The sequence below is a fragment of the Theropithecus gelada genome, chromosome 1 (genome assembly GCF_003255815.1).
Source record: "Theropithecus gelada isolate Dixy chromosome 1, Tgel_1.0, whole genome shotgun sequence".
Classification (NCBI taxonomy): Eukaryota; Metazoa; Chordata; class Mammalia; order Primates; family Cercopithecidae; genus Theropithecus; species Theropithecus gelada.
The window spans coordinates 2,654,380-2,670,516 of NC_037668.1; the positions used below are offsets into that span (position 1 = coordinate 2,654,380).

The 16,137-nt window shown below is 39.0% G+C and overlaps 1 protein-coding gene across 6 annotated transcripts in view; it reads right to left on the reverse strand.

Moving 5' to 3' along the window:
• Positions 1-599: 599 nt before the first annotated feature.
• Positions 600-16,137, reverse strand: part of SLC16A4 (solute carrier family 16 member 4) — a 29,646-nt gene continuing 14,108 nt past the window's right edge. For 5 of the 6 annotated variants that reach the window (XM_025388234.1, XM_025388208.1, XM_025388199.1 and 2 more), the window contains 3 exons: positions 15,173-15,384; positions 13,658-13,751; positions 600-1,648 (listed from right to left, as the gene is read on the reverse strand). In XM_025388234.1, coding sequence (XP_025244019.1) covers positions 1,521-1,648; positions 13,658-13,751; positions 15,173-15,384 — 434 coding nt within the window. In that variant the 3' untranslated portion in view covers positions 600-1,520. Of the gene's footprint in view, positions 1,669-13,657; positions 13,752-15,172; positions 15,385-16,137 lie in introns of all 6 variants that reach the window. The other variant, XM_025388217.1, reaches the window with a different exon arrangement.

Sequence of the window (16,137 nt, forward strand, 5' to 3'; positions counted from 1 at the left end):
CACTTGAGGTTAGGAGTTTGAGACCAGTATGGCCAAGATGGTGAAACCCTGTCTCTATTAAAAATAACAAAAATTAGCCGAGCATGGTGGCCAATGCCTGTGATCCCAGCTACTTGGGAGGCTGAGGCAGGACAATAGCTTGAACCCTGGAGGTGGAGTTTGCAGTGAGCCGAGATCACACCACTGCACTCCAGCCTGGGCGACAGAGTGAGACCCTGTCTCAAAAAAAAAAAAGCATTCTGAAGGAGATGCTAAGGGTGGTTGGTGTTGCAGATGCAGGGAACTCTAGCTGGTTTTTTCCTCTCAAGGATCACTCAGGAGGAGGAAGAGGAGGGAAAAAAAAGCTTACTCAAATAATGAAGGCTCTCTATTCACATGCAATCGCTTAGTCTAAGTGACATTATTAACATAATTATTCCATATACAAGAAACATCTTTTAATTTAAACATATTTCCCATTAAAACCACCTATTCAGCTTTCACGTAAATCTTGTAAAGAGATGTTTCAATATTTAGTGTGAATATTTTGTTAATTAGATGTAGTGGAAAATGACGCTTTGATGGGCAAAATTGCTGTTCAAATGATCTTGAAATGAAGTTTTTAAAGCAATTTTTATATACTGTTTATTATTTAGCAATACATACTTATCATAGAAATTTAAGAACCTAAGTAATACAAAGAAAGTAAGGATTACCTTTAATTAAGAACCTAAGTAATACAAAGAAAGTAAGGATTACCTTTAATCAATAAACAAAGATAAACTTTTGGAGGGAGTATATACCATTCCAGTCACTAAGTAAGGTTTTAATATTCAGATTCTAGGGTTCTGATCAATCAAAGGTTATTTTTCGCACTTCTGTAAATTAAGAAAAAATGTTCTATCTTTACATATTTTAGTGACTGAATTACCATGGCGTAATTGAGAGTTTGGATTTATTATGGTACATTCCGATTTCTATTTAATATATAAGATACCTGATTAAAATTTCAGACTATTTGATTAAATACTAACAATACAGGCTGCTATTACTCTTGTCTTGCTACCAATTAGACATTTCTCAGAATGCTAAAGCAAGAAGGAACCTTAAAAACTTATCTGGTTGGCAGCGCCCCGTGACTCATGCCTGTAATCCCAGCACTTCGGAGGTCAAGGCGGGCAGATCAGGAGGTCAGGAGATGGAGACCATCCTGGCTAACATGGTGAAACCCTGTCTCTACTAAAAATACAAAAAATTAGCTGGGTGTGATGGCATGTGCCTGTAGTCCCAGCTACTTGGGAGGCTGAGGCAGAATCGCTTGAATCTGCGAGGGGGAGGTTGCAGTGAGCCGAGATTCCGCCACTGCACTCCAGCTTGGGTGACAGAGTGAGACGCCGTCTCAAAAAAAAAAAAAAAAAAATTCTTGTTTACCTTCTCATGTTACAAATGTAGATGCGTTTCTTTCAAGCTTTTGTTTCCAGTGACACACTAGTTTAGGTTTTCTTTCGTTAAGCTCTCACTTGATTGCAGTCTTCTTTCTTTCAGGTCAGACTGTTTTTCCGTCTTTCGGCCAATGGTACAAAAAAAAAGGAAACTGAAGAGAGGAGATAGCATATGCCAGAGAAGTAGAAAGAGCCATTGTATGTCTGGGTATAATCATATAACCAGCCTGGAAGGAAGGAATGATTTCTGTTAGGGAAGGAAATTTTGCCATTAGTAGTTCTCAGCCATGAATAGCTCCTCAAAGCAAGGAGCCTCCTGTATTGTGACCCATTCTAACTTAGTGAAGCTTCTTAGCTGTCCTATTTTTCACTGATGAAGCTGAATGAGCTCCACCTGACTTAGGGACTTACCCCATCTCCAATCTTACAGTGGAAGTTGGAGAAAATTAGGAACACATACCATTTTATTTTACCATGAATTTTATTAGAAGACCACTATTATGAAGAAAATAATCATAAATTACTATTTTCCAAAGAAAAAAAGAAGTGATAATATCAGTTTTCTTTTTTCCTTTACTAGACAAACACTTGAATACTTACTATATTCCTGTTAATATTGCTAGGTGTTGAGGACATAGTAGTGAGCCAAAACAGATACGGTCCCTGCCCTCACAGAACTTCAGCGGGGAGATAGGTACCAGCCACATAAATAATATGTGATAAGTGCTATGAAGGGAAGGTGCAGGGGGCTATGAGAATATATGAGAAGAAACTGACTGCTTGATCATGTGGGTTAAACAATGACTAGTTCCACCCTGAAATCTAAATGCTTTTTTTTTTTTTTTTGAGACAGAGCCTAGCTTTGTCACCCAGGTTGGAGTGGTGTATTGGCACGATCTCTGCTTACTGCAACCTCCACCTCCTGGGTTCAAGAGATTCCCCTGCCTCAGCCTCCCAAGTAGCTGGGATTACAGGCGCCTGCCACCATGCCCGGCTAATTTTTGTGTTTTTAGTAGAAACGGAGTTTCGCGATGTTGGCCAGGGTGGTCTCGAACTCCTGACCTCCAGTGATCTGCCCATCTTGGCCTCCCAAACTGCTGGGACTATAAGCATGAGCCACTGCACCTGGTCCTAAATGCTTTTTAAAAGCATAAGTTGGAGGGGTCCTCAAAGTCTTTTGGCTAATAGCACATACCAAAACCTAAGCAAAACCCTTTTGTTTTTTGTTTTTTTTTTTTAACTGAGTAGGTGATAGCAAAGAATATTTATGCTAAGGCACATCATTGCAAAAGTCAACACTGAAAAAGGCAAATAATGTCCTTAGTATTACCATGACAATAATTTTGACCTCCTGGACTTCCTAAAGGGTGTCAGGGATCTCTAGGGATCTGTTGACCTCACTTTGAGAAGTTCTTTTCTAAAGTGTATTATGTATATTAAATCTGATCACTTATTCAAGAAATTTCAGTGCTGTATGGCAGCACAGGTCTGGGTTCCAGGGATATATCACTGAACAAAATAGATGAAAATATCTGCCCTCATGGAGCTTACATTGTGTCTTTGATTTTTCCCTTCTGTCTTAGATCATGATGCCTCACTGGATATATAGAGTATACCCTCCCCCACCTTTTTCTTCTGGTCTGCTTGTCTCATCTCCTCTTTATTCTCTTACGGACAAAGGAGATGAGACAAGCAGACCAGAAAAAATTGACTTAATTTATTTTTGTTTTATAGCTCTGTGTTTCCTGTTATTAACGTAAACAGTAAGTGAATAGAATGTTTTATAGCCTCTTTAAGTTCAACTAACTTTGAGTTGCTTTTTACTTACTGACTCCTGTTTGATTAGTGACCTCTATTAAGTGTTTCTTGGAGTTACTAGAGTGAAAACAACTAGGACAAGTCTTTGTGTTATGTTGATTGTTATTGACCAATAGATCTCTAAGAAATAGGTGACTAGTCTCTGAACTCTTGTAGACATTTCTAGAAAGGAGGGAGTATGGAAGGTAGCAGTCCTTACCCTCCCAGTCTCTTGTCATTCTTGCCTTAGTCCTGCCAACACAGCAAATATATTAAAGTGTATGTGTCTGTGTATGTATATGTGTATATATAAAACCTGTGAATTATAAAATAGTGGTCTCAGAAGTAACACCCTGGGGAAAGACTAGGAATTCTTGGATGAAAAGGCCAACAGTGCTACTAACATGTCAGGTAGGCACAGCTAAAAATAGTGAAAATGGATTGAAGAGGAAAACTGTTTATAAGCCTTTTCTTTATTTCTTTTCTTTTTCTTTTTTTTTTTTTTTTAATTTCTTACAGAGACTGGGTTTAAGTTACCCACGCTAGTCTCAAATTCCTGGCCTCAAGTCATCCTTGTGCCTTGGCCTCCCAAAGTGCTGGGATTACAGGTGTGAGCCATCTTGCCGACCAAGCCTTTCATTTTATACACAAACACATATGCGCGCCTGCGCGTACACACACACACACACACACTCTCTCTCTCTCATACACACACTCACTTTTTTTTGTTTTTTGAGATGGAGCCTTGCTCTGTCACCCAGTCTGGAGTGCGGTTGTGCAATCTTGGTTCACTACAACCTCCGACTCCTAGGTACAAGTGATTCTCTTGCCTCAGCCTCCTGAGTTGCTGGGATTATAGGTGCCCACCACCACACCTGGCTAATTTGTTTGTATTTTTAGTAGAGATGGGGTTTTGCCATGCTGGCCAGGTTGGTCTCAAACTCCTGATCTCAGGTGATCTGCCTGCCTCAGCCTTCTAAAGTGCTGGGATTTCACTCACTCTTAGAATGCTGTTTCTGAAACATTAAGTATTAAAATATAGTCATATGGCACATAAGAGGACAAACCTCATGAGGTTATGATACACATTTTTACTGTATCCTATGTTTAGATACATGAGTACTTTGTTTAGATACACAAGTATCTTTCAATGTTTAGATACAGTTGCCTACAGTACTCAGCACGGTAACATGCTGTATAGATTTGTGGCCTACGAGCAATAGGCTCTACCATATAGCCTAGGTGTGTGTAGGTAGGGATACTGTTCATCTGACAACAAAATATCTAACAACACATTTCTCAGAATGTATCCCTGTTAAGTAACTCATGACTATATTTAATATGTTTTCTTACCAGGGCAGGGAATTGTTTAGCATGTTTTAGAATTATTTCTATGTATTTCCATGCAAAATTACGTGAAATAAAACCTAGATGAAATAATTGTTGTAAATCTGTTTCTCAGTCATATTTGATCATTGAGATATTTGTATTTTTTAAATTCTAAATTAAGATCCAATTGCCATTCAATAGGATAATAGTATACAGTTGAGTATTTAGTTTTAGGATGGTATTTATACTAGCAGATAGGAGGTAAAATGTAGGATGCAGAAATACACATATGACTGATTATTTTATGAAAGTATAGTTGTTATAATCAAGCTTATATTTAAGTGGCTACTAGGTAAGTTAAATTTTGAGCTTCATTGGTATTGGAACATTTACTTTATTTGGTTGGAATAACTAGCCTTTCTCTACTGCTGAAAGTAAAAGGATTGGCCAGGCACAGTGACTTATGCCTGTAATCCCAGCACTTTGGAAAGCCAAGGCAGGCAGATCGCTTGAGCCCAAGAGTTCATGGCCAGACTGGGCAATGTGGTGAGACCCTATCTCTACAAAAAAGAAGTAATAAAGTAGCTGGGTGTTGGCTAGGCGTGATGGCTCATGCCTATAATCTTAGCACTTTGGGAGGCCTAGGTAGAAGGATCACTTGAGCTTAGGAGTTCAAGACCAGCCAGGGCAACATAGTCAGACCTTGACCCTATTCTATCAAAAAGTAAAATTAAATTTAGAAAAGTATTGGAAAAGAATAAAGAAAAAGTTAAAGAAAAAAAAAGTCAGGTGTCATGGCACATGTCTATAGTCCCAGCTACTCAGGAGGCTGAGTTGGGAGGATCACTTGAGCCCAGGAGGTTAAGGCTGCAGTGAGCTGTGATTGTGCCACTGCCCTCCAGCCTGGGCAACAAAGGGAGAGCCTGTCTCAAAAATTTAAAACAGATAGATAGATAGATAGATAGATAGATAGATAGATAGATAGATAGATAGAGAGAGAATGAGTGTCTGATTTTATTATTTTTGTTTTTTTTTTTTTTTTGTAACAGTATGAAAAATCTGTTCAGATGCACTTCTGACCCTAAACAGTTTAATGCTTCTAAGTAAAAATTTTTTTTTTTTTTGAGAGGAGTCTCGCTCTGTCGCCCAGGCTGGAGTGCAGTGGCGCGATCTCCACTCACTCCCAGCTCCGCCTCCTGGATTCAAACCATTCTCCTGCCTCAGCCTCCCGAGTAGCTGGGACCACAGGCATCTGCCGCCACGCCTGGCTAATTTTTTGTATTTTTAGTAGAGATGGGGGGTTTCACCATGTTAGCCAGGATGGTCTCGATCTCCTGACCTCGTGATCCGCTCACGAGGAAATTGTTGATAGTTCAGAAGCCACTGTATTCTCACCATTTTAAATGGAAGCACACACATAAGTTGACATTGAAAAGACTAGATTCCTTTGTGGTCATAGTATAAGCATTGTGAATGTCAGAAAAAGACAAGATTACATACCAGTGGTAATCTAGGATAATGTGCATGTATCTGAATGTTCACTCTATGCCTGGTATTACTGTTTGTAGCCAGCACTCTGAGGAATAAACTGGCAGCTGATGCAGAATTATTAAGCTGAAGACCTCTGTAAGCATTTCCTCAGTGTCTACAGGCTACCTGCATCAGATTTACCTGAGATGCATGTTAATAATGTAGATTCATTGGATTCTGTCAAGCAGAACTTCATCCTGGGTGGCACTCAGTTGATTCTTATGCACAGTAAAATTATTATTTAACAATAATAATTATTGTATTTAAAGTTATTAATCCAGACTCTTTTCTTATATCTATGGCTATAGGACTTGTTTTAGGCAGAAATGTCTAATAATGTTTCCTGTGATAATTTAAAACAAATAGGAAGATTGGGCTGAGCTGCCTTAAACACTTGTGCAAACCAGCTTTTTTTACAGTCAGTAAAAGAATAAGAATAATCATTGAAGTTAGATATTTAATATAGGATTCTGAATTCATTTTTTAAGTGTTAATACTTTAAAACTATTCCACATCATTTTTTATGTGTTAGGTCATACATGCTTCAAAAGGAATTTAGCATCCTGTCTAAAAAGTATTCATGCCTTCAGACATCTCAGAACTTGATTGTTAAGCCAAGTTATGAATCATTTTTATTAGGATTACTGTGTAAGTTTACTATTGGTCATCTTATTAAAACTTAACATGGCTAGGTGCAGTGGCTCACACCTGTAATCCTAGCACTTTGGGAGGCCGAGGTGGGCAGATTGCTTGAGCTCAGTAGTTCGAGACCAGCCTGGGCAACATGGTAAAATCTCATCTCTACTAAAAATAGAAACAATTAGCTGAGCATGGTGGGACACACCTGTAGTCCCAGCTACTCGGGAGACTGAGGTTGGAGAATCACTTGAACCTGGAGGTTGCAGTGAGCCAAGATCGTGCCACTGCACTCCAGCCTGGGTGACAGAGGGAGANCAGGACCGTGTCACTTGCCCCTGACAACAGGCGTGGCACACAGTGGGCCCACCATTTGCTGCAGGGGCTTAAAAGCATGAGCACCCGCTGGGTGCTGAAAGCTTTGGGGGAGGCAAGAAGCAGATGACTGGATCACCGTCCTCCAGAACCTCAAGGTCTGATAACAATGATGGTGACAGTGACAGCAGCTTCCACTGGCTGGCACTTTATCCCACATTGGCCAGGCCCTGCACTCAGCACCTTAGTGATGTCACCTCAGCGAATCCCCACCACAGCCCTTGGCAGTGGCTCCTATCATCATCCAGTTTGGCAGATGAGAAGACAGGCTCAGAAAGAGTTCATGAGCTCAAGGTCGGGGAGGTTTGCTGACATCAGAATCCCTTCTCTTTTTTTTTTTTTTTTTTTTTTTTTTTTTTTTTTTTTGTTGAGACGGAGTCTCGCTCTGTCGCCCAGGCTGGAGTGCAGTGGCCGGATCTCAGCTCACTGCAAGCTCTGCCTCCCGGGTTCCCGCCATTCTCCTGCCTCAGCCTCCCGAGTAGCTGGGACTACAGGCGCCCACAACCGCGCCCGGCTAATTTTTTGTATTTTTAGTAGAGACGAGGTTTCACCGTGGTCTCGATCTCCTGACCTTGTGATCCGCCCGCCTCGGCCTCCCAAAGTGCTGGGATTACAGGCGTGAGCCACCACGCCCGGCCTGAGACTCCATCTCAAAACAAAAAACAAACAAAAAATTTAAGGTCCTTAATTCCAAAGTTTCTTGGTGCTAGTTCTAATAAGTGGTTGAAAATTCTGCAGGTGACTGGTCAGAGTTGAATCAGAACTCCTGTGGTTGGGTTGTAGCATAGTGGCAAATTTCCAAGGTGTGCAGAGACAATTTTTCTCTCATCCCTGGGTCCACTGGAGCCACCAGCTGGTTATTGGCAATCTTGTTCTTTTACTTTGGGTGTATTGTGCAAATACTTTCTGTATGTGCCATGATCTGAAAAATCTTGGGAAACTTGGCTTAGCAAATTTAAATTTCAGGGCCTTTTAAGATGGGAACTCAGTAAAGTTTCCTTGGTAGAAATTTGCAATAAGATTTACTAGGAATGCTTCAAGTATTGGCTGTGTGCTGTAAGTTTTATTAAAAGGATCGTGGTGTCTATTAGGATTTGGAAGCTGGATTCTTTGGCCTTGCAAAGTGTATTACATAAGGGAAGGACTCCTCCTCCTCTTATTAAACCACAATAGAGAGCTATTTGGAATTTATTTTTGATGCTTTGTAGGTATTCATCAATCTTAGGAAAACTGAATCAAAGTAAAAATCTGTAAGGCTTTGTAGTTTATGGGGAAAATAATCACTAGATACATAAAATATTTACTTTTTTAAGCCTTTTTTTCCCCCACAGAATGTATAGAGGACGGGGCTTTGCTCTGCCTTCTCACTTTCTGCCCACTCACCCGCAACCTCCAGAGTGTATTTTCCAAGGAAAATTTTAGGCCATAGAGAAATTCTCAATTGATAGGCTAAGGTGACTGATAAAACTCTAGAGGTCAGGATTGGTAATAGTGGAGCGAGGAACAGATGGAATTTTTGTTTAATACTATATCTGAAATTGAGGATGGGATAGATAGGAAATGACCTATCATTTCATGAGGAGATGACTTTTCTGTGATAGGGGGACAGATATAAGCTTAGATGGATGAATATATATTTTAGCACTTAACTTTTTCCGTAAAACACAAATAGACTTAGTGCAAAATTACCAGTCTCACTCCATGGTATTTCTGATGAGATCGGTAAATAATAGAGACATAAACTTCTTTAGGAGCTAGTTGACTTTAACGTATGCTGAAGTACAATTGACTTACAACTATTTGGCGTTAGAAATGATTTTTCTAGGGCTTGGTGGGGGAAAAACAAGCGTGAAATACCTGCTTGACTTAAACTTCAACATATTTCAAAGTCATTTTATTATCCCACAGCTCAGAATGTCTTCAATTAAAGGTAAGAAAATAAGGTGATGGGCTACAGTGACTCAATAGGTGTTCAGTTAATGAAGTAGAAGAATGCAGATTCTAATAATTCACAGTTGTAGAGGTTCTAGGCTGTTCTTAGTATGAAGTCCCGGCAGTGTATGTGGCAGAGTGAATACTGTGTCACGACCTGGTGAGTCACGTGAGGACTGTGAGTAACTTTTATCTTCTGTGTGTCCCACATAGCATTTAACAGAGTACTCTGCTAGTGATTTGGTTGACAGTTATTGAATGAATGCTAAGTTTCAAGTATTTATTTGATAGTTACTTGATTATCAGGTAATCAAGTAATTACTTATAGTGTTTTAGGGGGTTTTCAGAAGATATTTGTGATTAATTTAAATAAATGATCATATATGTATGTTAGCATAGTGTATGCATTTGTCAGTTGGGAAAGGGGGGAATATGGAGAAGTGGGGAACTGCATTCAGTTTTATTTTATAGGCAGCTAATATAGTCCCTTGGTTTTATTTTAAAATGAAACTGAGCCTTGAGCATTTTGAGCTTTCATGTCAAATGCCTTGAATGGAACAGTAGGAATTTCATGTAAGTAGCTTACATCTGCCCTGTATGTTGGAGAATGTGATTAGATATACTTGCTTTTCTGCCCAAGGCACTATTTTTGTATTTATATTGCTTTTTTGCAGGTTTACTTTTGTTAACAGGAGTCTGTGAGAAATAAGGCTTAAAATATCAATACTTAAAATATCAAGTATTAAAATATCAATACTTCTCATTTTTCCACAGCCTTCCAAGGCTTCCATCTTTGTGCTAGTGTGTAGTTCTGGGTGCCATCTAACCCCAAAAGCAGCAGTTGGGTTTGGATGAGCTGTGTGACATTTGGTCTACACTTAGGTCTACTAACCACCCTGGGTCAGGGAACCTAGAACAATCCTAAAACTCACCTACTCCAATGCAGGCCATATTTTTTAATTAAAATTGAAATTGTTACTGAGTATTGCAAAGGAATAAGAAGGGACTTTGGGGTAGAGTGGGTGGGCAGGGCGTTGTCTTACAAAGGAGGTGTGGAGACTGGTAAGTTTTAACTTTCATCCTTTCAATCTCTCAGTTTCAGTAAAGAATTTTGTTGCTACCGTTATTTCTTAAAATCATGAAAGAAAGGTAAGAAATCGAGGTGTATAATTTTCTTGCCCATATTTTCTATATTTTAAAAAAATACAAGAATAGTATATATGGGTCTATGAATTTCTTGTGCTATTTTGCTTTCCTTGAATTATTAAAATATGTTGCATAGAACTAATATTGTTTTCTTTTTTATTTTCATACAGGAAGGACAGAAATATTGTTCATGTAATGTGTTACCTTTTTTGTCTGTGTGATCTACAAGAGCATGGCTGAAATGTTACCATTTTTAAGTAGTGTTTTGACTGAAGATTATTATGAGAAGTTTTACTTTTGTTAGATTCCTAATTTAAAATGCCTATACTCTTTTATAGGAGTTTCAACTTTTGCGATTTGGTAATAACAGATTTAGGTAAGTAAAAAATGAGAATCTTATACAGTTCTGAAGATTCTAAGTTTGGTTGAGAATTTAATGTTTCATCACCAGTAAACCTTTTGATTCAGTTAAAGACTCAGTTCTGCCTGCATCTGCAAGAACTGAGTTGATCTGTACATCAACATTTCTAATGTTTCTTTGGTAGTTGCTGCTGGAGTCAGAAGTTAGGAACAAATCTAATGGCCTTTGTAACGTCCTCTGCCATTTCACCGAGGAATGACTTAGAGGAACAAAGCTTTCCTGTAATTTATTTCTTCAACAGATGGTTAAGGGCACAGCATTGCAGTTAGAATCTTGTTTAAGATACTAGGAGCACGTCCTGGACTAAAAATTTCTACGTAAGCTTTAGCAATAACCTTATAACTTGCTTTGACTTTTTTGTAGAGCTTACAGAATGTATGGCTACCTAAGTAATACTCTCTGAATTAATGGGTAAAAAAATATATTATGAGTTTTTTATCCTTATGTATGGTGCTAGGATATACTGGATTTGGGCTAACAAAAGCTTGTTAACTTTTTTTTGTCTTATTGACAGAAGTATTTTATATCTCATATTTTACATTACATAGGTGTGTGTGTGTATGAAATAAAAGTTTGAAAATAAAGTGATATATTCTGTTTTTTAATCTGCTCTGTGGTAGTCTGTTTTCATAAAAACAATGAGATCATTACCCAACAAATTTACTTCAGAACTCACATATATACCTATAGCTTTTTCTTTTCAGGTAATGGTCTTCAGAAAACTTGCCTTGTCTTCTCGAGTATTGAACTATTTAAACATTTTATTTTAAGAAGTATACAAAGACATATAGGACATTAAACGTGTTATAGTTTTGTCGCTTGTCTTTTTCATTTGAGTAAGATATTCTATGCCCTTGTATTTGTTACTTCCTTGTACTTTTGGCCCAATAGGCTTGAAAAGTTCCAAGGTACTACTGGGACAGCCAGTGAAGAAGGATCAAGATTGAAAAAATGCATCAGCAAACTGTGTTTGAGCTCTGTTTTCTGTATCTCACTGTCCTGGGTACTAGCCATAGAGTAGTTGTGCAAGGTACTTCTGGTATTTGGCCTCCTTTTACTAGTCCCTATATAACAATTCTGGGCTTTACTTTATAATTCTAGCCTGCTTTCCAGGTGTGAAACGTAGGCTAAGTGTTAGATAGCATGGGAAGGGGTGTGTTCATAAATGCAAATAAGAGAGTTGGTTGCATATTTATATAAATTTTTTCTTTAGAATAAGTATACCTTAATTGAACCTCAGATAGTGGCATAGTTTTTTGTTCCCGGTACTAATTTTTTTTTTTTTTTGGACAGGGTCTCACTCTGTCACCCAGGCTGGAGTGCAGTGGCATGATCAAGGCTCACTGCCCTCATTCCTGGGCTTAAGCAGTCCTCCTACCTCAGCCTCCTGTGTAGCTGGGACTACAGGTATGCACCACCACATCTGGCTGATTTTTAAAAATTTTTCTGTAGAGATGGTGCCTCACTATCTTGTCCAGGCTGGTCTGGAACTCTTGGACTCACACAATCCTCCCACCTTGGCCTCCCTAAGTGCTGAAATTATAGGCGTGAGCCACTATGCCAGGCCCTCTCAGTAACAATTCTTGTTATCCTTAGTTTATATTCCTTCTTTTAATATTTACTTTTTCTGAATCTTTTTTTTTTTGAGATGAAATCTCGCTCTGTTGCCCAGGCTGGACTGAAGTGGTGCAAAATGAAGTCGGCTCATGGCAACCCCATCCCCCGGGTTCAAGCAATTCTCCTGCCTCAGCCTCCAGAGTTAGCTGGGATTATAGGTGCCTGCCACTACATTTGGGTAATTTTTGTATTTTTAGTAGAGATGGGGTTTCTCCATGATGGCCAGGCTGGTCTCGAACTCCTGACCTCAGGTGATCCACCCACTTCGACCTCCCAAAGTGCTGGGATTACAGGCGTGAGCCACTGTGCCTGGCCCCTTTCTGAGTCTTAAGAGGTATAAATTTAACATCATTATGAAACTTAATTTTTAAATAATGATAGTGAGACAAGATCAACTCCCTTCTGTCTTACTTCAGGACTAAAAGAAGCAAAAGTAAGTTTTAGGCTAAGTTCCTTTTTGTGGATGATTAGAAATGTCATAGTAATTTGTACATTGAAATACATTGAGAACCTGTGGTGTGTGAGAAACTGAAGTTTAGGTCTGTTCCCTAGAAATATTTCTGTGTGAGTATTTAAGTTTATAATAGTATTAGATTAAATGTTCAGCAAGCATAAAATGTCCAGTTAGGTAAAAGGTGAATGTAAAACTACAATTTGAATCTTAAAGTTAACTTACATATGAGAACTCCCCAAATGTTTACTGTACTTGTATATAATAATTTTCAATGGCCCCCAATAGCCTCTCCATAGAGATCTGGCCTTTAGGGCAAGTATCCTCCCATCCTTGGTACCCACAATTTGAAGGGCCTCTTTTCAAAGAGAGATACTTAAAGAACAGATAACAAGCAATCCTGGACATCCATATGGCACATCAGAAGAATAAAAGTGTCAGGCCTATACCTTTCAAGCTCTATAAAAGTGACTCATGTTTAGATACAGGATGCTAGTCATACATTGATTTTTGTTTGTTTCGTTTTTTCTTTTATAGAGACAAGGTCTCTCTGTTGCCCAGGCTGGTCTCGAACCCCTCAGCTCAAGTGATAACCCCCGCCTTGGCCTCCCAGAGTACTAGAATTACAGACATCAGCAATTGCTCCCAGCCTTTTTTATTCTTTTTCTTTTTCTTTTCTTTTTTTTTTTTTTAAGCATCATGGGTCTTTGAGGCTCTGAAAAAACTCTGGATTGTCTCCCCCAGACAAGTAGACATAGATCCAGGGTCTGCCCTACAACTCCCAAGAATATAAGAATCTGCTTAAGGCACATCTTAAGAGAATACAAGAATCTGAGCCTTCAGATTTTTCTGCATTGGTGATGGAGTGAGTAGATATAGGAAAAGCAGAAATAATCTGTTTCTTTTAACCTGATACTGTCATTACATGTTACCATTAATCCTGGATCAGTGTTTCCTTTTATTGCTATTGAAATTTGTTCAGAATGTGGTGAAAGGTGTTACCTGCTATAGGTGGTCCAGAAAGGACAGCCATCCCAGCAAAGAAGCTGGCAAGTCCCAAAAACCTGTTTACTGTAGAATTCCTACACAGATCAACCTGTAGGAATTAGAATTCAGTGTTAGCCACATTAAGGGTGAAATTCTATAGAGACTTCTGCCTAAAAGGGACAAATACTATTTATATAATCTCAAGCTATGAACAGTGTGACTTCTGGGGTGAGTTGGTTGGCTTTTTGCCCCCAGTATTGTGAAAGAGCTGAGGACTAATAGTGAACAGTAACTGCTAGGCAGGCAGTGTTTTCAGTTTATTAGTAAGAATACAAGTTTTTATTTTCATTTTAATTTTTTAGGTGGTTCATGGGTGCTTTTTCTTCCCCAAACCTTGCTGCTTTTCCCTATTAGGAAATGATATTTACAATATGAATTGATAGTGATATTCTTTTTTTTTTTTTTTTTTTTTTTGAGACAGGGTTTCACTCTCTCACCCAGAGTGGAGTACAGTTGTATGATCTTGGCTCACTGCAACCTTCACCTCCCAGGTTCAAGCGATCCTCCCACCTCAAGGGAGCTACTTCCAAGTAGCTGGGACCACAGGTGCGTGCCACCACACCTGGCTAATTTTTTTATTTTTCGTAGAGGCGGGGTTTCACCATGTTGCCCAGGCTGGTCTCCAACTCCTGAGCTCCAGCGATCCACCCGCCTCTGCCTGCCAAAGTGCTGACACAGGTGTGAGCCACCACACCCGGCCAGATGGTGATATACTTGAATCCCCTAAGGCTAGGTATCAGCCATTGGTTTGTAAGTAATCAGATAACACAAGGAGTTAATTTCAGCTTTAGGAAGCTTGATTTTTGCCTGAGCTTCGTATAATATCCTGTAGCACTTATGCTAATATTGATAGAACAGAAGTTTTCTAGGAAATCTGTTCCAGCATGTTTAGCACCTGGTTCTAAGGAGAACCCATGAAATTCCCAGGGGTTCCCAGAACACAGAAGTATTTGTAGAAGTATTTTGGTTGCATCTGGGTCAAGGACTTTGAGTCAGTTTAGGGTAAAAGTGGAGAGGAAGTATAAAACAATGGCCCTGTGAAAGTACACAGGACCAAAGCAATAACTTCAAGAGAGAAACCACACTGGTAAGGAAATCCGTTTTTCTCTGTGTTCCCAGGGATCTCTTCTTTAAGATTATGTCTTAAAAGGAGCCAAACAAGTTTCTGGAACTGAAGGAGAGAAGTGAACACAAGCCTAATCTAGGAGACTGATAAGTAAAAAGGAATCCTGCTGATCCCTTTTTTGCTTTAATTTTATTGCTGTCCCATGTGGATAGTCCTCTCACCATCCCTCCCCCGTCACACACAAGATGAGTAACTGGACAGGATATAGCTGCAGAGTTTCTAAGATGTTTGAAATGATTTTTTTAAGTTATAAAATTAATACAAAATACATATTTTGGGGAGATTGTTACTGATATTTGCTTTTACTGAATGGTTTAACAATGTTAATGAGTGTGTCTACTCACCAGTACAGGCAGTATCAATGCCAGGTAACCACCAGCAAAGATGGCAAAGCAGATGGTGTAGGTCATAAGTAGTGGAAATGTGGTGGCTAAAGGAGCAAGCAGGTTAGTGATGCCGCAGAGGATGAGGTAAGACTTGTGGTAATGATACTTCTTAATCCAGTTTTGATCAGCAACCCATCCAGAAATAATCTGACTGACCGTCTCGAGGATACCTGGAACAATATTGAAATCTTTTTATTTTCCTAGCCCCTTTGAAAAATGTGAATGCATACGGCATCATTTCCCAAGTAATATGACCTCATCCCGAGGCCAGGATATGTGAGGAAAAAAATGATTTCATTTGTTTACCATGAAGCTCTATTATTTACTTACCTATTCCAAATACATTTAATAAAATAGCAAAAAAGTCTCCGCTAGAGTTGTGTAGAAGACCCCCGTAGTTAGGGTTTTTTTCTGATTGTGTTTGGAAAGCTTACATCATCACTACAGTGGGAATCTTTGGTTACAGAGGACCCTGGGCGCAGAAGGCCATGCAGTCCCTTCGTCTAAGAGGTCCTGCAAGTGAGAAAATGAAGTTTCTAAAAGACAAATAGACCTTCAGGTCAGTGTCTTGGGGAAATTGTATTGTAGAAGATTGGAGTATAAATAAGTCTTCTGTTAAAAAAGAGATGTTGGGACTCATAATTGCATATGAAGTTTTAGGAATTAAGTCCTCCAAAGTTTATGCTTAATTTGAAAATATGTAGTAAGTTTGGAAATGGGAGATCGTATTTTGGACCACTGCACCTGACCAAATCCCTATCTTCTAGATCAAGCATTCTGTCTTTAAACAGTTTTATGAGTAGTCAACTAAAATAGTTGCTTTTATTTATTTTCATTTTTTTATTATTATTATTTTTGAAACAGTCTTGCTCTGTCACCCAGGGTGGAGTGCGGTGGCACAATCTCGCCTCACTGCAAGTTCT